The sequence below is a fragment of the Penicillium brevicompactum genome (assembly GCF_028827555.1).
Source record: "Penicillium brevicompactum strain IBT 35665 chromosome Unknown utg000006l_segment0_segment0, whole genome shotgun sequence".
Classification (NCBI taxonomy): domain Eukaryota; kingdom Fungi; phylum Ascomycota; class Eurotiomycetes; order Eurotiales; family Aspergillaceae; genus Penicillium; species Penicillium brevicompactum.
In genome coordinates, this window is record NW_026623209.1 from 1,185,436 (window position 1) to 1,207,353 (window position 21,918).

General features: G+C 49.7%; 6 protein-coding genes across 6 annotated transcripts; 3 read left to right on the forward strand and 3 right to left on the reverse strand.

The window, feature by feature from the left end:
* Window positions 1–478: 478 nt before the first annotated feature.
* Window positions 479–1,507, forward strand: N7506_008647 (uncharacterized protein; the record flags this gene model as incomplete). Its single annotated transcript, XM_056957940.1, has 1 exon — window positions 479–1,507. One exon carries the CDS (start codon window positions 479–481, stop codon window positions 1,505–1,507), a length of 1,029 nt encoding a protein of 342 aa, XP_056807330.1.
* Window positions 1,508–4,570: 3,063 nt separating this feature from the next.
* Window positions 4,571–7,360, reverse strand: N7506_008648 (uncharacterized protein; the record flags this gene model as incomplete). The annotated part of the gene is made up of 3 exons (XM_056957941.1): window positions 4,571–5,424; window positions 5,475–7,278; window positions 7,328–7,360. The coding sequence occupies 3 exons, from the start codon at window positions 7,358–7,360 to the stop codon at window positions 4,571–4,573; spliced, it is 2,691 nt and encodes an 896-aa protein (XP_056807331.1).
* A 1,678-nt stretch (window positions 7,361–9,038) lies between these two features.
* Window positions 9,039–10,744, reverse strand: N7506_008649 (uncharacterized protein; the record flags this gene model as incomplete). The annotated part of the gene is made up of 3 exons (XM_056957942.1): window positions 9,039–10,190; window positions 10,302–10,585; window positions 10,660–10,744. 3 exons carry the CDS (start codon window positions 10,742–10,744, stop codon window positions 9,039–9,041), a joined length of 1,521 nt encoding a protein of 506 aa, XP_056807332.1.
* A 1,319-nt stretch (window positions 10,745–12,063) lies between these two features.
* Window positions 12,064–14,960, forward strand: N7506_008650 (MCM DNA helicase complex subunit MCM6; the record flags this gene model as incomplete). The annotated part of the gene is made up of 2 exons (XM_056957943.1): window positions 12,064–14,793; window positions 14,844–14,960. 2 exons carry the CDS (start codon window positions 12,064–12,066, stop codon window positions 14,958–14,960), a joined length of 2,847 nt encoding a protein of 948 aa, XP_056807333.1.
* A 1,282-nt stretch (window positions 14,961–16,242) lies between these two features.
* Window positions 16,243–19,919, forward strand: N7506_008651 (putative SNF2 family helicase; the record flags this gene model as incomplete). Its single annotated transcript, XM_056957944.1, has 14 exons — window positions 16,243–16,875; window positions 17,071–17,091; window positions 17,148–17,232; window positions 17,281–17,365; window positions 17,425–17,538; window positions 17,597–17,751; window positions 17,808–17,907; window positions 17,981–18,068; window positions 18,125–18,323; window positions 18,389–18,740; window positions 18,850–18,910; window positions 19,078–19,356; window positions 19,412–19,588; window positions 19,638–19,919. 14 exons carry the CDS (start codon window positions 16,243–16,245, stop codon window positions 19,917–19,919), a joined length of 2,631 nt encoding a protein of 876 aa, XP_056807334.1.
* Window positions 19,920–20,871: 952 nt separating this feature from the next.
* Window positions 20,872–21,601, reverse strand: N7506_008652 (uncharacterized protein; the record flags this gene model as incomplete). The annotated part of the gene is made up of 2 exons (XM_056957945.1): window positions 20,872–21,107; window positions 21,361–21,601. 2 exons carry the CDS (start codon window positions 21,599–21,601, stop codon window positions 20,872–20,874), a joined length of 477 nt encoding a protein of 158 aa, XP_056807335.1.
* Window positions 21,602–21,918: the final 317 nt, after the last annotated feature.

Here is a 21,918-nt window from a genome sequence, read left to right on the forward strand (position 1 = left end):
AGTCGGCCTTGCGACATGCGATATCAAATACATCACACAGGGGTGCCTTTTCCATACCGAAACGGTCTAGGGCCATATTGGTATCGGACCAAGTACCATACCATTACCATACATGTATCAGGGCTTGCTCATTTTCTGGATATTTCTCGAGTTCTTTCCCTACTCCTGTTCACTTCCCCTCCCCAGATTCTGCTTCACCGTCACTTGCATTTCTTGTCGATCTTCGAGCTCTTCATTGAGGGGTTTCTAAATACCGCACTCCGCCCGCTTCTCCTCCCAGCGCCCGAAAACCACACTGCGACCCTTTTTGTCCCTCACCTTTTACCCTTGCGCTCCTGTTCAACCCCCACGATTTTATGACGAAACGACCATAGCAACTGCTCGACAAATAATACCTTGACCTTGAATTTCGACCACACGTACACGACTTTGCTGGTTGGAAGAGCGAATCCGAAGGAATTACATCCCGTTCGTGATCATGGCCATGTCATCAATGGATGCGTTGGGGGCTTTTACCCATATGAAGGACAACCTTCCCACCTGGATTATCGGCGTTTCGGAACTCGCCACACACACTCATAAAAAGCACGACGAGTACTGCGAAGCATACAGACGCCACACAACCTCCAAACCCCGCCGACGGAAAAACAGCTCTGTCTGTTCCATTCACACTGACGACCTGGTCCCGATCGCACAACGCAAAGGACCAAGCCCAGAACCCACGGCGGAGACAGCGCACGCGCCCGATCAGGGCCAACGCTCAAGTCGCAAGCGCAGCACAGACGAGGCCTCCTCATCCGACACAAATGAAGAATACGCGTTCGTGAGCACAAGGCACAATGTCATTATTGATTATGATGGTCACACACAGAAGACGCTCGAGTCAATCGTACGGGATATTGGGATGGCAAGGAACAATCTTCGTCGTGCAAAGATGGCAATGATGCCGCGACCAGGCTTGCGGGCTGGTCTTTTGAACAAAGGTATCGGAATGAACCTCAACATGCCGGATGGGACGGCATCACCACTTTCTTGTATCCGGAGCACCCGCACCACATCCGGGGTTGTCGGCATCTCCGGGACCAACGCGCTACGCACAGACTCTCCATTCGACTTTGCAGACAAACAACTCGAACTTGCACACTCGCTTTGCGAGACGGCGGCGTATCAAGTGCTCCGCTCCGGGGACTGCGGTACGGAGTTGGACGGGGTGGAAGAAAAATTCAAAATGCTGCTCGAGGCCGCTATCAACGAGGTTGACCGTCTCAAGGCAGAAAAGAAGCAACAAGAAGAACACGAGCTGCAACAACAAAACGGCACTGCGGATGAAGGACCGCCCAAACCCCCGCCTACGCCTTCTGCCGCTCGACTCGCCAGAGTTGCTGCCATCGCTCACAAACCCGCCAACACCACCACAGCGGGCGCTATTGAAGTTGATGACAACTCTTCCTACTCGGCCGAGTCAATCGACCTCTCTGCATTCCGGGCCTCGCGCATCCGGGTATAGGCTCTGCCAGTTATTGATCTTGTAGCGATTCAGCGTGTTGAAACCCAGCAAAAGCATAGTTGATACCTTGATTTTTGGGGATATCATTTCTTTCTCGGCCATTCTATCTCGCAATTTTCGCGATCGTTGTTTCGGGGACCTGCCATTCGTCTCCTTTTTTCCCTCATGCCGCTCACATCGGCTTCTATACTATCTTTGATTTCATTTTGTCCGTCTTAAGAGATCCACATCTCCTTCCTGTCTCTTGCATCAGCTCATGGCCCATTATCAGGAGAGCACGGCGTTGCCACTGGCGTTTTCTTATTTGTTTCCCATTCACAGTACATATTGTGGAAATCACTTGGTCTTTTTCATGGTTGCATATAGCAGTGCTTCATTGCTTCACAGATATAGTGGCTCTGGTGGTCGCCAAATCTACTTTAACTACTCATAATACCTTTTCTCAATTTCATTGGTCCTCATATCCTAGTAAAACTAATCCTTCCCATGGACCCCAAGTGCCATGGCCCGCCAATGCATAACCGTTGGCCTCGTCTTGCCTAATTGATTCGCCAAATCACACACTTCCCGCTGTGGAGTCCGCACGGGAATCAATGTTCGGCACCCAACCTTCCTAATCAGGTAAACAGTCTGGCCGAGCGGGGGGAACAATAGCGGGAAAGGGGCTCGGTAATCAGCACTCAATCCCTCCTGGGAACGGTTGCCTAGGCGAACTTCTTGTTGCTCATACATAGCTTTCAGGGCTGTTGGCGATCTTTTCTTGCAGGTCCTATGTTGCACGAAGTGCCCAGGTGGGTACGCCTCTTGGACGTGATGCATGACGTATCATACGACATACATATACGCGGGCTAAATCATACTGTGAAGGATTTCCAGTAAGCTATGCGGCCTTTTTGTCAAAGCGCGAGATGCGCCTTTGTCATGCAACATCACGGACGGCGGTAGATCGGGGCGGGCGCTATGGGTGTGCGAACGTGCGACTTTGACCTTATATGCATGGTCTGGGCAATTCCGACGATAGTGGCTACTTGGGTTCCAAGGTTTTCATGATTGGTAGTCACTCCACACGAGTGCAGAGTGTATATGAAATTTTCTCAAGTTTTTTTGCTGAAACTAGTACTTTTGTTACTAAATTGCGTAGGTTACATGAACAGGGCAGTAGTTGTCTCAGCTTGATAGCTGTCAGCCACTATATCGTCGACAATCTCGATCTAATGTTCCATTTCGCTGCGAGAAGCCATGCAATCTTTGATTATATTAAAGGAACTACGAAGTAATCTAAGTAATAATGGTGAATTCCAAATGTGAAAAAAACAAAACATTCCCTTGTGAGCCCCGCCCACTCTACAACTTGCCTACAAAGGCAAAGCAAGGTGGAGTCGAATTTTGTGTAAGTCTTGTACGGAGTACTCCGTACCTTCTTTACAAATAAACTCGGAGAATGATTCCACTTGCGTTTTGCGCTTGATGCAGGCTATTCCGTACTTGGTCAATATGACATACACTTGTAGGCGGATGGGTAGCCACTCATAATGAAGCTTATTGATTTAAGTAGAGCTTTAAATGTGTCACTTTATCCAATATCGTCGAACAACACATGTTGTTACGGAGTAGTTCGGTCTACCCTTGCACTTTGTTTGATTCGGATAATTAGATTAGAAAAAGAGAGTCAAATACACAAATACCCGTATCTTATTGGCCCCACCCCCACTAGCCAGAATTGACAGGTGTCAAAGGATGCAAGCCACCGCTGTATCCGCTCCGAGTCTTGACGACTGTGGCACTTCGGCTGCATGCGAAGTTCAGAGACCCATAAGTTCTCTTGCCCTATCCGTAAATAAGATCTAGTTCTTTTGGTTTGTGGTTTGTCTACGGAGTTATAAATAGTTGGAAACACCTTGAGCCTCAATGGTTGCGAAAGCAAAGACCACTGAGTTGTTGAGTTACTGTACTATAGAGGTTTTCCAGAGTTAATATTAACCTTGAACCTTGGAAAAACACCCACAACATTGAAAGTCTACGTTGAAACCCGATGCTTTAATTTATACAGAGTACTGTAATTTCGATTCCAATACGCAAACTGGTAATTTAGTGACGTTGGGGCGGCCCCCGGCATGACAAAGGTACCGATCGGTACTTTGGCGAAAACAAAGGTCATGAACGCTCCATGTTCAACGACTTCCAAGGTTTGGCTGCCTTGCCAATTATTATCCTGGATCAAACATGAAAGTGCTGGAAACCTTGGAAAGAGCATCAATATCTACTGCCTCGGGGTTTTCCAATGTTTGTGTTGTAGCAAATGTGTTTTTCCACAGTATAGTTGGATATATACATGCTGCTTCCAAGGTTTGGTAGGTTAAAGTCAACCTCCAGGGCTTGGCCTCGGGACTTGATTTAAATATATCTAAGCCTTCTTTCAAGGTTTGTTTACCTGTTCAAGGGTTAACCTTGGAAAGCTTTTCCCTCCATTGAATTCACACCCAGGTGTACATAAGTATGCTAGGGATCAACCAAAACATCCACGAATCCATGGATGTCGGTGCTGAATAAGGAAAGCTGGAAGGAGTTCAGAGTTGCCATGTCATGACCACGGGAGTTTGTTGAGACCAAACTTTGTGCCATGGATTAATTGAATTTTATCCAAGCTGAGAAAAAACCCATTCGCGAAGAGGAGTCTCGGAATGAAGACAAGTAGAAAAGAAAAAGTAATGTGAATTCATCATTTATCCACGGCCCGAAGACATATGTTACATCGCAGCCCCGGAGGCCTATTTGAATAGAAGCAAAGTACAATTTCATGGACAACATCTTCGAATACATTATCGACATGACGCATGGACCACCAATTACATTTAAAGATTATAGAGAAAGAGAAAAAAGGAGAGGCAGGACCGGGCCCAAACCAGACACATCTTCGAATCATATTCGAAGGCCTTGCGTCTGACGGGACCCAAAACAGACAAACCCTTATCATAGCCAGGCAATAAGATTACCCGGCTGGGTATCACAGTAGACCGAACAACCGATTCGGAAGGATCGAGACAACATAGATCATATATGGATCTAGTAAGAGATCTTCTCCTCGTAGATAGGAGGCTGGCCCTTCTCCTCGTTCCATTGGATCTTGCACTTCTCATCCAGGTAGGCATCCTCGTCGGTGATGGGGATGACACGCATGGTGTGTGCAACTTCCTGGGAGGAAACGCCAAGAGGATCACGGGGGATCCAAAGAAGAGGTGGCTGCGAGGAGATAGATGGGTGGCAGTAGGCATCACGCTCAGCCTCTGCGGGGTATGTGATAGGATCGGCAGTTGGCACAAGCTTGCGGAGCTGGTGGTAGTTGGCGTACTTGTCGGGGCGCAGGAACTTGGTGAGGAAGTTGGGCTTTGGCTCATCAGAGGTCGCGGTAAGACCCTTCTCGGCGGAGTCGACGTTGCCGACACCGTTGTATCCATTGTCGACGTTGACTCCGCTGTCGCGGGGGGCATCGGTGGAGGCGGTTGGAGCTTGCAGATCCTCCGAGGTGGACTTGGAGATGGTGTTGCGGTCCGCGGCAAGAAGAGCTTCCTCCTCAGCCTCGAGGTTCTTAGGGAGGTAGTTGAGGAGAGGCTCCATGGCGGTATTCATCGACATGTGGTAGAGGATGACGAAGATCAAGAAGATCACCATCAGGACCAGCGGGCCGACGGCCAGCTGGTTGGAGCCAGAGGCCATGGCGAACAGACCGATCAGACAGACCATGGACAGGTAGCATCCGACGGTGAGGTGCTGAAGACCACGAGTGTAGCATCTACCCTGAGTGTCGATGCTTGCGTTTGACACGTACAAAATGTTGTATCGGTAGGCGAAGTAGAACAAGTAGAGACCGATGGTGCCGAAGCCCATGACGAGAGGGGCAATGCAAGAGTAGGTGATAGCTGGCATAAGTTAGTATCATGATTTACGTTTCTCTTTTGGCTTAACATACCGACAACGGTCAACAGGGTGAATATGGGGTAGACTGTGCCCCAACCGAGACCAGCCAAGCTCGCCCACCGGACGTACATCTTGCGAGGGGTACCATCCAGGAGGGTACCGAGAACCTTACCGAGGATCAAGGGGGCGATCTGGAGAAGCGCACCAGCGCTGAAAGAAAGACCTTGTAAAATGATGTAAGAAATGTAGAAGTTAGCCGCCTTAGGGATCTTCGTTGCAAGAAGCGAGGCGGCCGATGAAGGGTCGTCGATAATCTTTGTCACCACACTGGTTGCCGCAGAGGCGAGAGTGACGACGAGGAACACTTGGATGACCTGGAAGGCGAAGAACCAGTTCTGGACAGTCAACTCAATAGCAGCCATGCTGGGCTGACCGCCCCATCTGGCCATCAGACGCATGATGATGGGAACCAACGCGATGAGGACAGACATCAAAATGGTGGGCAAAAGACCAGTGATCACACCCTTAATCCAACCTGGGACGGAGTTGATGAACTTCAGGAAGGGAACCATGTCGGTCAAGGAATCGATGTTGGAAATGGCACCAACAACGGCAGTAGGAATGGCCCAGAAGATGATCAGTGCGCAAATAAAGGCGATGGTAGCAGCATGGCGAACGAGGCGCTCCCACCACTTGATGCGCAGGTTGGACCAGATAACTTGAGTAGGGTCGAGACCGATGTAGCGAGGGCTCATGCGAAGGGGAAGGTTGTGAGCAACAGACTGGTAAGAAGCCTGAGCATCAGCCTGGTGGTAGAACTCAACGAAGATGGACGAGACAAGCTTAGTCTCGCCGGCGCGGTGCTTGGCCTGCAACTCCTCAATCTCGGGGTTCAGGCGCTCAATCTCAGAGCGGGCCCAGTTGATAGTGTCGACCTTCTTTCCAATAAGCATCTTGAGACGGTGAGTAGGGCGCTTCTTGGCCTCAACCCAGCGGGCAGCGGTTGAGCCAGACTCGTCATCAAATTGACCATCACCAATTTCGGTCTCCGGGTTCTCAGTGGAGCCCTGCTTCTTCAGCGCCTTGTTGCGCGCCTTGTTGGCCATGACGATGAGCTTAGTCTCGGCGGCCTCGAGCTTCATCGCGGCGCCGTCGCGCTCCTTGACCTTCTCCTCAAGCTCCTTGGTATCAGTTGCGATCCACACGTTCTTGACCTTGTCGCGACCGAACATGGTGCGGACCTTCTCCTTCTGGAGCAAGTCGGGCGTGACAGCGGTGAAAAGCACAGTGCGCGAGGAGATGCGGCTGGCGTAGGCTGGCGAGAAGAGGTAGGCCTGGCGCAAGTTGATGTAGTAGAGGTGCTCCCGGGTGACCATGAAGAAGACGAACGCAACGAAGATCCAGGCAACGAAGCAGTGCGCAAAGTAGCGACCGGCGGAGTCGGTGGAGATGTTGGAGATACTCAGCAGGTCGAGCTCCTTTCCAGTACCACCACCCGTGGCATTGACGGGCCACAGGATGGGGAAGGTGATGCAGCAACCGACGAAGAGGATAACCGAGCAGAGCTTAAGGAAGCGCAGCATCAAGTAGGCGTCCATAGAGTGATGTTGCAGCACGTATGTGTCGGGGAGCTTGTACATGGCCTTGATCCAATCCCAAGCTCCAGTGGGGGTGTCGGGGGTGCGTTGCCAGGGCTTCAGGTATCCGATATAGGTTCGAGGCATATACATTCGACGGAAACGCTTGCGCAGGATGATGAATGCTAGCACCATGACGGCGGCAATGACCGCCGAGGGAATCAGTACGGTCACCAAGCTGGACAGCGACGGCGAGCTGTCGCTCGGGTCGTCCTGAGACTGAGACCGTTAGCGCGAGAACAACACATTGAAAAGAGAGGAAGCTTACCGCACGCGCGACCAGGTGACTTTCGAACACCATGGTGTGTATGTGTGTGTTGAAAACAATGTACAAAATGTCGTAGGGGCTGGTTCTCCCCAGGTTTGTTAAGGAAAAGAGAGGAAAGTGGAAAAAAAAGAAACTTAAACGAAAAAGAGAGGGGCTGCCACGATCTGCGATCCCAGTCTACGTAATTGGACCATCTGTGTAGCAATCTCTGCTCTCTGCCATTCTCAAATAAAGTGCAATGGTGCTACTGACTAGCGTCACACCCCCTGGTCGGACATCCGCTCCTCTGCCCAAAGCTCCCACGAGTCACTGGTCGATCCAAAGTCTCACCCGCTGTGGTTCTCCGTTATGCGACCCTCCCACCCACACATTTTGGTTCCGGTTCCTCTGGTTCCTCTGGTTCTACGCAGTCAATGACTCCATCAGTTAGGATGGAGTATCTTCACATGGCATTCTCACCGGAGAACACCGAGTACCGCCACACCAGCCACAGCCCCTATCTGAGCTACTCTACCCGACGCCGATCATGACGCTCAACCTTACAGGGATGTTAACTGTGCGCAAGGGAGAGAATACAATTCGAATATGTACCTGCTTGTTTATACGGGGTACTCCGTAGGTCGCACATACTTTACTTTGAGTGACTTCGTGTTTTGGAAAGTGAAATTTCCTACCTGTCTCATATCCTTTTGGAATCCAGGGGTACTGTTGTTGTGTCAGGTCTCCACCAGCCAAACCCGAGCACACGAGATTCTGCTTCGTTGAATTGCCTTTGAACTCTCGTCCAGAATCAATAATGCGGTCTGATGAACGTGCCATGACACGCAGCAATAGACGCGCATGTCCAACCCAACCAAGAGAGATCGTCGAATGATGTTGAGTCTGTACACCTCTCAATTCAATACATCGACTGGGGCTGGTGACGCTAAATTTGCTAGTGGGCTGCACTATTGACTAGGATCTGGGCCGAGATTCGCAAACAGAGTTGGCGACTCGCCAGCTCATTTTTGCCACTTCATTTAAATTATCACTTGGCAGTAATTCGTGCCTATGTATTTCCGTGCCACTTATATTCAAGAATCAAGAGGAATTCGTAGAACATTACTACCTTCAAAGTGGTATGTGATATTTGAAACTGAAAATTCGGAATGGGGCATATGACACGAACCATGGGCCCATGAGATTGATCCAATCGATGCAAATGATTGGCAAGGTTCCTGAGCTGTGCAAGTGTGGTCGATCGGCGATCTTGAGTTGGTTCAGGTTCGAAAGGCCCACGCGGGTACTTGGTACCGACTTGGTAGCGTGGCTACCGTTTTCGGTGAAAAGGTACTTCGAGGCTACTCCGTACTCCGCCCGCGGTTAGCGTCAGGTCTAAAGGGGGGGCTACAAACGTAACCATTGGATCAGAAATGGATATCACATTTGGTAAAATGGGCTTGAGGTGGCTCCACCGGGGATCAATGACGCTAACATTCCAAGGTCGCCCACTGGTCCTGGTTCTCGGGTCCGCCAAGGGACGACCTCGGGAGCTATGTTGATCTATATTGTTGTGTGAGGTGCACACATTCACCAGACTTGCGATGCGTATATCTCACACGCTATCCATAGATAAAGACACGATACACGCTGAAACCCGTGTGAATTGAATTATATGAGTTAGTATGTATCTTGCTGTGTTGGACATTGATTGTGTGTCGCCCAGATACTGTCACGGTGAAGTGCTATGTAACATTTCTTCTTCAAAGGCTTCAACCCCACGAATAGGAGCCTGGAAGGAAAGGAAGCTCATGAGTATCTCGTTCCAGAGGAATTGAAGATCCGGTCGGAGTTGTTTGTGCACCCTCAGCAGTTCACCTGTCGACCATGCACGTTCGGGGTCTTGTAAATCGGAATCATAGCCTTCCTCCAACAACAGCCATAGGAGGGTTTCGCAAGCTGGATCACGATCAAGATGATGCTGCTTCACCAAAGCCCAAAGGTGACCAAGGAACCGATCGGTTTTAATTGGTGATTCTTGGTAATCCCACAGTGCAGCCGTGATATAGATGAGAGAGGCGGTTCGGCTGACTTCTTGGGTCTGCGCGTGACGAACCACATAAACTCGCGATTCCTGCGGAACCTGGGAAGGACGAGGCCCGCTGGAGAGAAGAGTGAAAAGGGGGCTCCCCATTTCAAAGGCGTAGAGGCGGTGTGGGACTTGGTGAAGGTATTCGGGCGTGCTGTGCCGGCGCATGAGATCTCTGGCTCCGTGAAGGAATGTAATAAGCCATTTCTGCTCAGCGGGGCTGGAAGTCGGCACTTCAGGTAGCATGAGGTACCGGACATAGTGTATGAAGGTTTCCACTGGTCTATTAAACCCTGTTCGGGGGCGCAATACCTGGACGGCACGGTTGACATAAACCTGCGCCAGTTTTTTGCTACCGAATCGTTCTTCTTGCAAGGCCATGCCACCCAAAGCCATTGCAAGGTCGTCCGGTCTGACGATCGCGGAGCCGGAGGTAGCTTCTTCGATGAGCTTCGCCGCTTCTCCAACATGACGTTGGATCTCGTCGCTGTCAGTCATACCATATAGCTGTGCTTTCCAACGCGCGCAGTAGGATAACACTACTGCTTTGAAGGAAAGAGGGTGTCCCATGGCTGTGCGGAATATTTGGTTCTTGACGTGGACATTCTGTCCAGACCAATACGTCAATTTGTTCCTCCAATAATCAGCCAATTCAATATCCGTGCTGTTATATTCCATCGGTAAACTGGAGAACGGATCCTTTCGAGAAGCATCGAGTATTGTAACCGGCGAGCCAATGTGTTGTGGCAAAGAAGGATGAGGTTGTGTTTTCATATTTGAAAACCGTATTTGGAGCTGAGGCAAAAAATATCAGTCATCAATCCACGAGCCCCGGTGCCTGAGTCCAACGAACGAGCTCCGTTCCTGCAGAACCTAGGCCCACGACCAGAGGAGAGTGTCCCATACCGAAGTTGTTACGTCAGAGGGCTGCCCTGCGGCCGAGGAGGACCCTGATCGATGATGTTCGGCATTCTTAGCTCCAGGGTCAACTGAGAGAGGCCCGCGCAGGGTTTTGTGATGTTTCCGTTTTTCCTGTACATGGTGGCGCATAACATGTGCGCGCTTTTCTTTTGAAGAGGAATTCTGATCAACAAAGTAGAAGTGTTGATTCTTGGTTGATTTGTTTTTCGGGTCGGCGGTGCGCCGGCGCTTCGTGGGTTTAGCGACTGAGTAGGTATCGCCGATGGGAACTGTATCGATATCATGGTCAGCCGCGCCGCACAGGAACCCTGCAGTCAAACTGCGAGGCGGGGGAGATGCGTACCCGAAGCATCCGCGTCGGATGGACCTGACTGAGGGACCGCGCTTGGCTCGGTCAATCTTGACGCTGATCGGTCGTTTCCGGACATTTCGGAGGGATATGGAGATGTGATAAAATCGGTCAGTGCTGCATGCCCAACCGGTTACCGAGATTCCTCCAGTCAAGGATCCGGGATTTGAATGGAACCATCGCAAGGCGCAAACCCTTGTGATATGTCAGCACAAATGATACAACACAATTTCTGGCACCAAGAGCGATGTGTTATACATACAGCGCAATGCAATGCGAGGGAGGAGATAAATCCCCGAGAGGGAATAATGGAATGGTTTCAGATGGAGTGCGGGCACCCGGGTTGAAGACCCCATTATATAAGCGCCAAGTATCAACCATGCAACCCTGACTGACTTATCCACTCGATGATTTCGGTAATAAACGCTATTTAGATATCTAAAGAACGGTCAAGTAGAGTTTACTACCACAAGTCGATTATTTCCGCGTGTCACGGCCCAAGAGGGGCATATTTGCCAAACTTGCTTTCTGGTCGGGTGATATAGTACAGACCGACAATTGATTGAGATGTTAGGATTCCCGTGCACAATACATATGAAACTTCGTTTGAATATTCACAGAAGTTGAATGCTCGCTAATGAGGATAAGAGGTAGACCCCTTCATGGCTAAGTTAGTGTAGACAGCGTAGATAAAAAGGTTACTGGAGGCGGTGCAAGTGGTAGCTGAACATGAGGTCATGGAGAAAGGGATACATGCGCTAGTACCTTACTTAGATTGGGCCTTGAGATGTGTCAAAGTTGGGCAATCCTGGCTTACCGAAAGAGGAATGACAAGTCCGCTCAAGTATCTAGTCATGCTCCTGAATGACGGAACTCTACAGGATATTTTTGAGCAAAAGAGCTGATGAAAACCTCCAAGGCAGTACTTTTGCTATTGGTAAATCTCGGTGAATGGTCGGGGACCGTGTTCAACGTAATGGATGCGCTAAATCAGAGGTCTCAGCTGTGCGCGTTAAACATTGAACTCGGATTTGAAATGATGCTGCCGCCCTGATTCGTGGAACGTAGTGGGGCCTCGGGACACGACCAACTACCTAAATCGAACTAGCGCGTCTTCTCAGACCCCGAGGTCCCGAGGCCCCGACCTGCACGGCTGACTTAGCAGATGATGACATAAGAAACCACTTAACACGTCGGTGCCGGATTATTTCATGCTCCGAACACGCGTTCGCGTCGCGCGTTGCCCAAGGAGACTTGAAGACCCACGAAAAACTAAGATAGGAATCCTGCTCGGTATCATCGCGGCTCCGACCCTCCACATTCTTTTTTTACTTTCTTGTTGAGAGAGGGCCAATTAATTCAAACCATTGGCCACCTTTAGGCCGTACGCATTTTGCCATGTCTTCCCTTTTCGATGCCGTGATTCAGTCCGAGTTGGGCTCAGGGCCTGCTAGCGACAACCTGCGATCTGATCACCTACCCAGCTCCCGTCGCTCTGAGAGCAATGGCCCCATGAGTGATATGCATGCATTCGCCGATGACCAGGTCGTGACTGGTGGAAATGCGACAATCAACCGTCTGCGCAACCCATATACTGCTACCCCCGCGCAACTGGTCGACGATGCAGGAGAAAGGGTGAGGGGTGCATTTGAGACCCTGCTTGAAGAATACCAAGAAGAGCCTTCATCGTCCGCACCAATCTCCTCAGGTGAGGTTCTCAGCACCAGGTACTACATCGCTCAGATCAAAGGAATGGCCAAGTTTGAATTGTCAACCCTCTACGTTGATTTCACACACCTCACAAGTTGGAGAGACCCCATTCTGGCCGATGCTGTTGCAACTCAGTACTACCGATTCCTGCCTTTCCTCACTAAGGCGTTGCACAACCTCATCGCCAAATATGCCTCGGATTACTTCGTCTCCCACCGATTGAGCTCCAACAGCTCAGTAGACCCCGGCAGCTCAGCAACCGCAGGTAGCAGCACCGACAACCCCGAGCTCGACCGTCACATCCGCGAGAAGACTCGCCACCAGCAAACCGACAAGCTCTTCGCTCTCGCATTCTACAACCTTCCCCTAGTTTCTCGACTTCGACAACTTCGCACGAAACAGATCGGACAATTGCTGTCTGTCTCTGGAACTGTCACGAGAACCTCCGAAGTCCGTCCCGAGTTGTCGCTAGGAACATTTATTTGCGAGGGCTGCAAAACTGTTGTGCCAAATGTCGAGCAGACGTTCAAATACACAGAGCCTTCGGAGTGCCCCAACAACAACTGTGGCAACCGTATCGGTTGGCGTCTTGATATCGGCAAGAGTACATTCATTGATTGGCAAAAGGTCAAGCTTCAAGAATCATCACATGAGATTCCGACCGGTAGCATGCCTCGTACAATGGACGTCATTCTACGTGGTGAGATGGTTGACCGCGCCAAGGCCGGTGAGCGCTGCATCTTCACTGGTACTCTGATCGTTGTTCCCGATGTCAGTCAACTGGGACTTCCTGGTGTGCGCCCGGAAGCTGTCCGTGACGACAACTCTTTCCGAGGTGGGGACGGCAGCGGTGTCACTGGCCTGAAGGTATTGGGTGTGCGCGATTTGTCTTACCGAATGGCATTCCTCTCCTGCATGGTCACCCCTGACACCACCACACCTGGCCAGAAGCCAGAGCAACAGCTCAGTGGCCAATCCAACAACATTCTCGCCTCCCTAAACCAGAACCAGGATGATGATGGCGGAGATGACTCGGCTCAGGAAGCTTTCCTGCAGAGTCTCACCCCGGCCGAAGTCCAGGACCTGAAGCAACTCGTGCACTCCGACTACATCTACTCTCGCCTCGTTGATTCTATTGCCCCCATGATTTGGGGCCACAGGCAGATCAAGAAGGGCTTGCTGCTGCAACTGATTGGCGGTGTCGGAAAATCCACCTCCGCAGAGAGCCTGAAGCTGCGTGGTGATATCAACATCTGTATTGTCGGTGATCCTTCGACCAGTAAGAGTCAGTTCTTGAAGTACATCTGCTCTTTGCACCCCCGTGCAGTTTACACCAGTGGTAAAGCTTCTTCTGCGGCTGGTTTGACCGCCTCTGTTGTTAAGGATGCCGAGACCGGCGAGTTCACCATCGAAGCCGGAGCTCTGATGCTTGCAAACGGTGGTGGTATCTGTGCTATTGACGAGTTTGACAAGATGGACATCGCTGATCAAGTCGCTATCCACGAAGCTATGGAACAGCAGACTATTTCCATTGCCAAGGCCGGCATTCACACTACACTCAATGCTCGTGCCTCCATTCTTGCAGCTGCCAACCCTGTGAATGGCCGCTATGACCCGAAGCAAACCCTCCGCAACAACCTGAACTTCAGTGCTCCTATTATGAGTCGTTTCGATGTCTTCTTCGTCATCCGCGATGACCCCAAGGAGTCCGTTGATCGCAGTCTGGCAGAGCATATTGTCAATGTGCACATGAACCGCGACGAGGCCGTTGAGCCCGAGCTGTCCACCGAACAGCTGCAACGCTACATTCGTTTCGCTCGCACTTTCCGCCCTGTCTTCACCGACGAGGCCAAGGCACTCCTTGTTGAGAAGTACAAGGAGCTGCGTTCCAACGATGCTCAGGGCGGTGTTGGTCGCTCTTCCTACCGTATCACTGTTCGTCAGCTCGAGTCTTTGATTCGTCTGTCTGAGGCCGTGGCCAAAGCCAACTGTGTTGAGGAAATCATTCCCCGTTTCGTCATCGAGGCATTCGATCTTCTCCGCCAGAGTATCGTGACCGTCGAGAAGGACGATGTCGAGATTGATGAGGATCAGCCCGCCGCCCAAGAGGAGGACGACCAAGAGATGGCTGATCATAATGATGCCGACGGTGATGATCAAATGCACGACGAAGACGCACCCCCTGCTCACACCAAGCGCGAAGGAAATAAGGTCAAGGTCACATACGACAAGTACCACGGTGTCTTGAACCACCTTGTCAGACGTTTGATTGAGGATGAAACGACCGCAGCCGAAGGTGTTGAGCAGGAAGATCTTATTCTGTGGTACCTCGAGCAGATCGAAGGGGAGCTGAACAGCGAAGAGGATCTTGCTCGTGAACGCAAGCTTGCGAAGATGGTTTTGAAAACCATGGTTAAGGTATGTTGCGTTGATATTGAACTTCTCCAACACGCACTAACGATTTTCAGGATAACATTGTGCTCCGAATTTCCGGAACCGGCCTCACGGAAGGACCTGAAGATGTCCAGGAAGACAGCAGAATTCTCTATGTCCTGCACCCCAACTGCAATATCGATGATATGTAGGCTGGCTTGTTTTCTCTTTTTTGTGTTCGTCTTTTGCACCAAACGTTGAGCTTTTTCAATTGTCTACATATATGGAGCAAGGGGTTATGAGTGATGATATCCGTTTAGTTGTTTGATAGTATTGGAATGATACTAAGTATTAGATTTACGAATCTGTTGACGAGATTTTGCCTGCTTTTCCACATTACCAACAATGCGATAAACTCTGGGGGCCACAGCGCCAGCAACAGGATTCGATGGATTCGATTTTTCAGTATCACCCAGTGCCCAGGTGCCTGGCACCCACCCCCCAAGGTTCTACTTTACTAGTATGATGTTCTCAACTCCAAGCTCATGATCTTCACTTCCACGTCGTCGCCAAGTCAATGACCAAACGATTGACAAATTCCATACAAGCAAACGAGAAAATCTTTCCTAGTCGAGGATTCTGAGATGAATGTTCTCTTCACCGAGCAGAGAGACCTTTTGATACCCCGGAAGCGAAACCAGGGAGCATTATATATTTCGACCCGGTTCTCCAAGAGACTGTTTTATCTTGATGATTTGGTTCCAAGGTTCATTGATCCCCGTGCTTGAATCTTTTTGAGCCAAGCTCTCTGCCTGTCTCGAAGTGAGTTCCCTCTTCCGCTTGGACATGAGAACTATAAGAACACAACTCGTCTACCACACCTTCTGTTACTGAACTTTGAGTTTCATCTCTCTCTCATGCCTAGGTACTCGGCAGGCATCACTCTCAAATCCTTAACAACACCATTGACTCCTTTATCACACCTTCTTTCACTGAGCTTTGTGCTCCATATATCTCTCATACTCAACAGGCATCACCCTCAAATCTTTCTCTCGTTACGAAGCTCCCTTTACCCGGAAGCTCTACCGTTCTCCTAGGTATGTTGTGAAGTTCGCCTTTTGCCCAGTCCAAAGTTTTCTCGCAGCTTCACATCGGGTTGACTTGAGGAAAATTGTTACCGACAAGACTCCTAACAATCACCAAATGTCCATTCATTCTTACTTTTCATTGATCAAATTGCTAACAAACCTTGGAAGTTGAACCTTCTTTCAGCTTCTTGATTTGCCAACAAATCTTTGCCCTATATTCACAGTATGGGTTCAACCTATGCCCCATCCCCCGCAGACTCTTCTTCAGTTACCCACACTCATCATACAGCATCTTCCTTTTGATTTGCACTTACAGACCTTTCTCACATCTATCAGGAACTTTCTCACGTCGACTCACGTCAACCTGCTTATCCTTCCCGAATCTCAGCAGCAAAAAGCTTGCATCATGGAGGAACAACAGGTGCCTATGGGCACTCCACCCGAAAGGGACACTGAAATATCCCTCGACCCAATTACACCAACCAAAAATCTCACCGAGATCTCCAAGGATGAGACAGCCAAAGCCTCCAGAAATGATCATCCTGAATCCCTTGAGGCTATATCAGAATGCCCGTCTGGGGAAATTGATTGCCCAGAACCTTTTGAGAGTCTCTTCTGTGATCTTACTAGCGACCACCCTCCTGGCGAGGCAGAGTTTCGACCACAGGAGACTGATGAAAACATTACGGAGAACGAAAACGACAAAGATTGGTCTCCAGATGAGGGGCAGGATACATCAAATGATGCTGCCAGCGAAGGCCCCTCAGCCAAAAACAAAAAAAGACCTCATACCTCAAATGGAGGCTTTACGCGACGACGCAAAAATGAAGTCAAGCGAATTCTCGGCTCAGATAACACTTTGGTGACCGAAGAGCAACGGACGAACTTAACAGAGCCCATTTTCACTGATCCAGAACTCGACAACCTGATTTCAGCACACAATTATGACGAGACCATTCAGCAAAATAACTTGCTTCCCTCAGCTCCAATTTCAAAAAGCAGGAACAAGAGAGCAGCCCTGGCTGAGGCCGTTGCGGCAGTTCCAGCTACCGAAAAGACGCCGCAAATGCGGACCGGATGAAAATCAATTTAGCATCAAAGAAATACAGCCCAACTGCAAGACACGTTGATGGTGGATGGAAAGTCAATGGACTAAAGACTTCGCTACATCCATACCAGGTGAGTGCATCTCAGCTTCTCAACCCCAAAACTTTCATGACTAAAACTATCACAGCTCGAGGCCGGTGGGTGGATTGTAAGATCAAGTCTACCTTTTTCATAATTGAGTAGGGATTCTGACCAAAGAAACAGATCGCTCGTGAGACTTCCGGTTCTCGGCCCCACGGTGGATTACTGTGCCATGAGATGGGACTGGGAAAGACGTTGACAATGCTATGTAAGAGATTCAAGGCAAGTCTATCGTTGTCAAACTAATGAGTCACAGCGGTCACTCTCAACGAGATTCCATACCTGAACCACCCCGGAGAGACGACACTGATTATTGTTCCAAGCACATTGGTTAGCCATTGGTATGTTTCGCGCTTGAATCTCACTATTGATTGATTATTGTCTAAAATTGTTTATCTAGGATGAGCCAAATTTTTCTTCACAAAGGTATCACAGTCAAGGTGGACCGCTACTGTGCTGGGCACCGCACGGACAGACCCGATCTACTCGAATGGTTCTCAGAACAACATATCGTGTATGAGCCTGCAGATCCAGAGATGAACGAGAGCATGTGACTTCTAACTTAATCGCAGAATTACCACATATCACGAAATTTGCAAGTCCTACCCCAAAATCGAGCATCCTCAAGGGACCCTCACGGATGAGCAATCCAAGCAATGGCTGGAGAACTTTGAGACGCACCGCGGGGCATTTCACCAGTTCAACTGGCACCGGATAATTCTGGATGGTACAGGTTGAATCAATAATCAGACCCCACAGACCTTGACTGACGAATGAACCTAGAAGCACACGTTATCAGGAACAGGGAGGTCAAGGTTTCCAGAGCCGTTCGAGCCCTAAATGGAGAACGGAAATGGGCCGTGACAGGAACGCCATTGCTAAAGTAAGTCAAAAATCTTCTTCAAGCCCAGCTTCCGCAACCAAGTACGCGGATTATTTCTAATCCCCTGTAACAGTCGCACGAGTGAGATTTACCCCTATCTCGAGCTGATTGGGGTACCCGATTGCTTGGACTTTGGCAACTTTCAAACGTTATATTGCGACGTGAGTGATTAACCTCCACTTATTGTATTGACAACGAGTCAAGCTTATGTTAAGAGGGTTCTGATAAAGCTAAGAAGCGGCTGAAGAGTTTGCTTGGCAATGTCATGCATCGACGAAGCCACAAGAGCAGACTCTTTGGAGCACCACTTCTCAAACTTCCGAATATTGTTGGACGAGTGGAAGAAATCAAGCTCAGCAAGGCCGAACAATGTCTGAACGACCAGATAAAGCAATGGATTATTGGTACAGTGAACGGTAAGGCTTGATATGACATAAGGACAAAAGGAAGAAGCACAAACAAAGCTGATCTCGTATTCAAGGTCTCGCAGAAAATGAAACAGAACAGTCGAGATGCATATTGGCCGTGATAACGCGAAGTCGCATGTTTGCGAGCCATCTACTCACTGCTCAGAGATTTCTCGAATCGGTCCTCAACGATGAAGCTATGACCAAATTGAAGAACATGAGAAATCAACCGGGAATAGACGAAGCTTCCGGAATGATCATAATGGCACTACTCAGTGTGGTCGAAGGAACTCCCCAAGAAACAACTCTTCCACCTGGCGATCCGAGCAAAAGTCAAAGACCAAAGCCCCCTGTGGACAAGAGTCTAATTGAGGAAGTTCGGTCCCAACTCGAGTATCTTTCCACAGAAGAAAAATGGTTCGAGCGGTACCAAATCCAGTGTTGCAAAAGTTGCCGTCTTGTTCCAGTCAAGTTTTTCCTTGCTTCATGTTCGCATCGGTTTTGTGAGCCTTGCTTTGAAAAACTTCCCGATCAGCATGGAAATATTGACTCGCGAGATCGTCAATGTCCATCTTGCAAAATGGACATACAAAGCGGTACCTTTTGTGTTGATTCCTTGGAGTCGGCACTGCCTCCCGCCCAGGATTTGTTCACAGAAATGTCACCAAACAAAAGAAGAGCCAGTCTTGAGGAATCTGGAAAGCAACCCAAGGCCAAAAAAAGACGCCAGAAAAAAAAACAGACTGAACAAACACTTGCCCAGTTTTTGGCGACTATGCGACCTTCAGATCAATCGCAAACAGACCATGGTGTTCTTACGGAGGATTCCAATGAGCTTGAACCTGAGCCCGAGCCCGAGCTCGACTGGGTGACAAAGATTGGTGATGTGACTCCGGGGGCAAAGACAACGGCAACCGAAACGCAAATAAAAAAATGGATTTCTGAAGACAAATATGTCAAGATTGTTGTCTTTACTGACTTCCTGGCTACCATGCGGTTGCTTCAATACATGTGCGACAAGAACGACTGGAAATACGCCATGGTGAGTTACCCGATTGGAAATCTTAGACATGCGCTGCTAACACAGAGACATCAAGATGCATGGAAGAGTGTCAATTGCGTCTCGTCAAGCTCAGGTGGAGAAGTTTCGAAAGAACGACGATGTCAAAATTCTCCTTGCTACCCTCAGGACAGGCGCAATCGGTCTCGATTTGACAATGGCCAACAAATCTATCATCTATGACCAGTGGTGGAACGCGGCAATTGAGCAACAGGTAAGTGGCATGGTTTTCTTGAAGTGCGGGATAGTCTGACCACACGCAGGCTTATTGCCGTCTTCACCGAATCGGTCAGACACGCGAGGTGGAATGGGTCAAACTTGTTACACGCGGCACGATCGACGATTGGATACTGGATCTACAGAAGAAGAAAACCCAGGAGATCAATGAGTATATGAACCAAAAGGGTCTACTCAGCCGAGAAGCAGAGATTAGTTTTCTGTCAATGCTGGGAGAAGTCACAGAACGACCTGGTGGTGGATTCATGGTCAAACCCACGGAGAACCCAAACGAAGAACCTTCGCCACTTCACGGCAATGATGAATAGAACGCGGGAAGAAACACGAGGTTGAAGGCAGAGAAGTCTGAAGAAAAAAGACCCCAGAAAAGACCCCAAAAAGGAACCCAAAAAGGAACCCCAGAAAAAACAAAAACAAAAACAAATTCGAAAAGAGAAAGGGGGAAACTCCACCAAAAAGATGGGAAAAGAGGGAGGGAAGGGGGGGATATAAGAATAATTCAAAAATTACCAACAGCTTCAAAGGATCTAGAAATAGCTTTGTAACATTGAAGCAAACTCTAGTAGCTATTCGGCCACGGGAGACCTCGGGAACCCTAGAGGATAGATCTGCGTTGAGACGGGTTAGGGCTAGAGGTCGATGTCTTTGTGCAGTACGGAGTAATCGGGCTCATGTCCAATGGAGCCCGGACAAATAACAAGAATCATGGAATTGCGAGCTTGCTGTTTTAACTGGATATAACGGCATGCAATTGGCGCATACGCGCTTAGTCATTTATGTGCTTCGCTATGTACAGAGCCCAAGCACCTCAATAAGGTAAATAATTCCATCTGTCCCGAGGTCTGAATACTGTAAACACCAAACTCATCCAAATGAACTAACGAAATCTATTGATTTCCAGCACAACACCCGACAACTGAGCAGACCAAAGAAAACATTACCAAGGAGGGATGCTGGCCAAACGACCGAACCTACGGTCTGGAATGGCGAACCATGAGGCGAAATTCGGACGGCAGACTGACCAAATGTATACTGTCCGGCGAGAACCTTCAATGGCTCGTCGACCTTGCTTGAGAGTTCTACGTGACACGGAAATCTGACAAAAACGACAAATTCAGAGCAAAGGAAACTAATCATACATCGTGAGGTGCATCTCGGCCCTCTGCCTCGCTGACATTTTTCCTCACCCCCGCCTCACTTCCTCCCCTGCCTCATCTCTCTCCACCGGAAAAAAAAAAAAAACAATTTCTTTTTCAACTCCTAATCCAATTCTTCCTCCCCATCCAGTACCCCATCACGGCCGGGGAGAGCGCGCAGCGCGCGGCGGGCGCGGCGGGCGGTGCGACGAGCCCCAAAGGGGGCGGGCTCAGGGATGGTGGGGCGGCCATCCCGGCCGATAGGGAGCCCGAAGGCATCCCGGGGGAGCTGCCAGATCTCACCCCAGTCGATGTCCGACGGGAGGTCGTCGCTGCCCTCCTCTTCCTCGTCCGAGAACTCTCCTTCGGGGGAACGTTCTCTTTATCCCCCTCGGCGGGCTGAAATGCGTCTGCCAGAGGTGTTGTCGGCTGGTTGAGCTCGGAAGCCTCAGGGGGGTCTTCGTAGATTTCAAAGTCCCAGCCCGAGGGACGGTTTGTGGGGGGTGAGATGGTCCAGGTGAAGTCGGGCTCGCTGTTACCGAGTGTGTCCTCTATATCAATCCCGTTAGTAATGTGATCTTTCGGACTCAATTGAATGCAGTGTTTCTTTTACCTCGACTCGCGGTGCTTTGATTGGAAGCAGAACTTTCGGCTTCTTCATTTCCCATGCTCTCGTCAGCATCAGTCGTTGCCGACAGGCCGGAGGCTGATGGGCTATCCTGATCAAGCTGGCTTGATTCTGTAGACTCCTGTCGTCGACCAAGTTCACTCAGGTCGACCGGGTCGAGGTCGTAGTCTTCTTCTGTGAAGTTCTCTTCGTACCAGCGCTGAACGTCTCCGTGATAGCCTTCCATGACGTCTGACTGGCCTGCGTTGTCTTTTTCTGAGGCTTGACGCGTAGCTACGTCGGAAGAAGGTGATTGGTCGCAGGTGCAATGATCTTGCGATGAGTGCACACCGGGGGAGTGGCTTGGTGCGTGGTTGAGACAACGTCAGTGCAGTGCTCTTCGTTGGAGCTCACAGTCTTATCTTTTGTTGATATAGCCCGATCTTTGTGGGCGCAACCTTGAGATGGTGAAGCAGAAGAAAGTGTGGCGAGGGAAGTTGCTGACTCGCCGACGGTTTGAGGGAGTAACAATTTCTCAAGATAAAAAGGATCGATGGTTTCGAT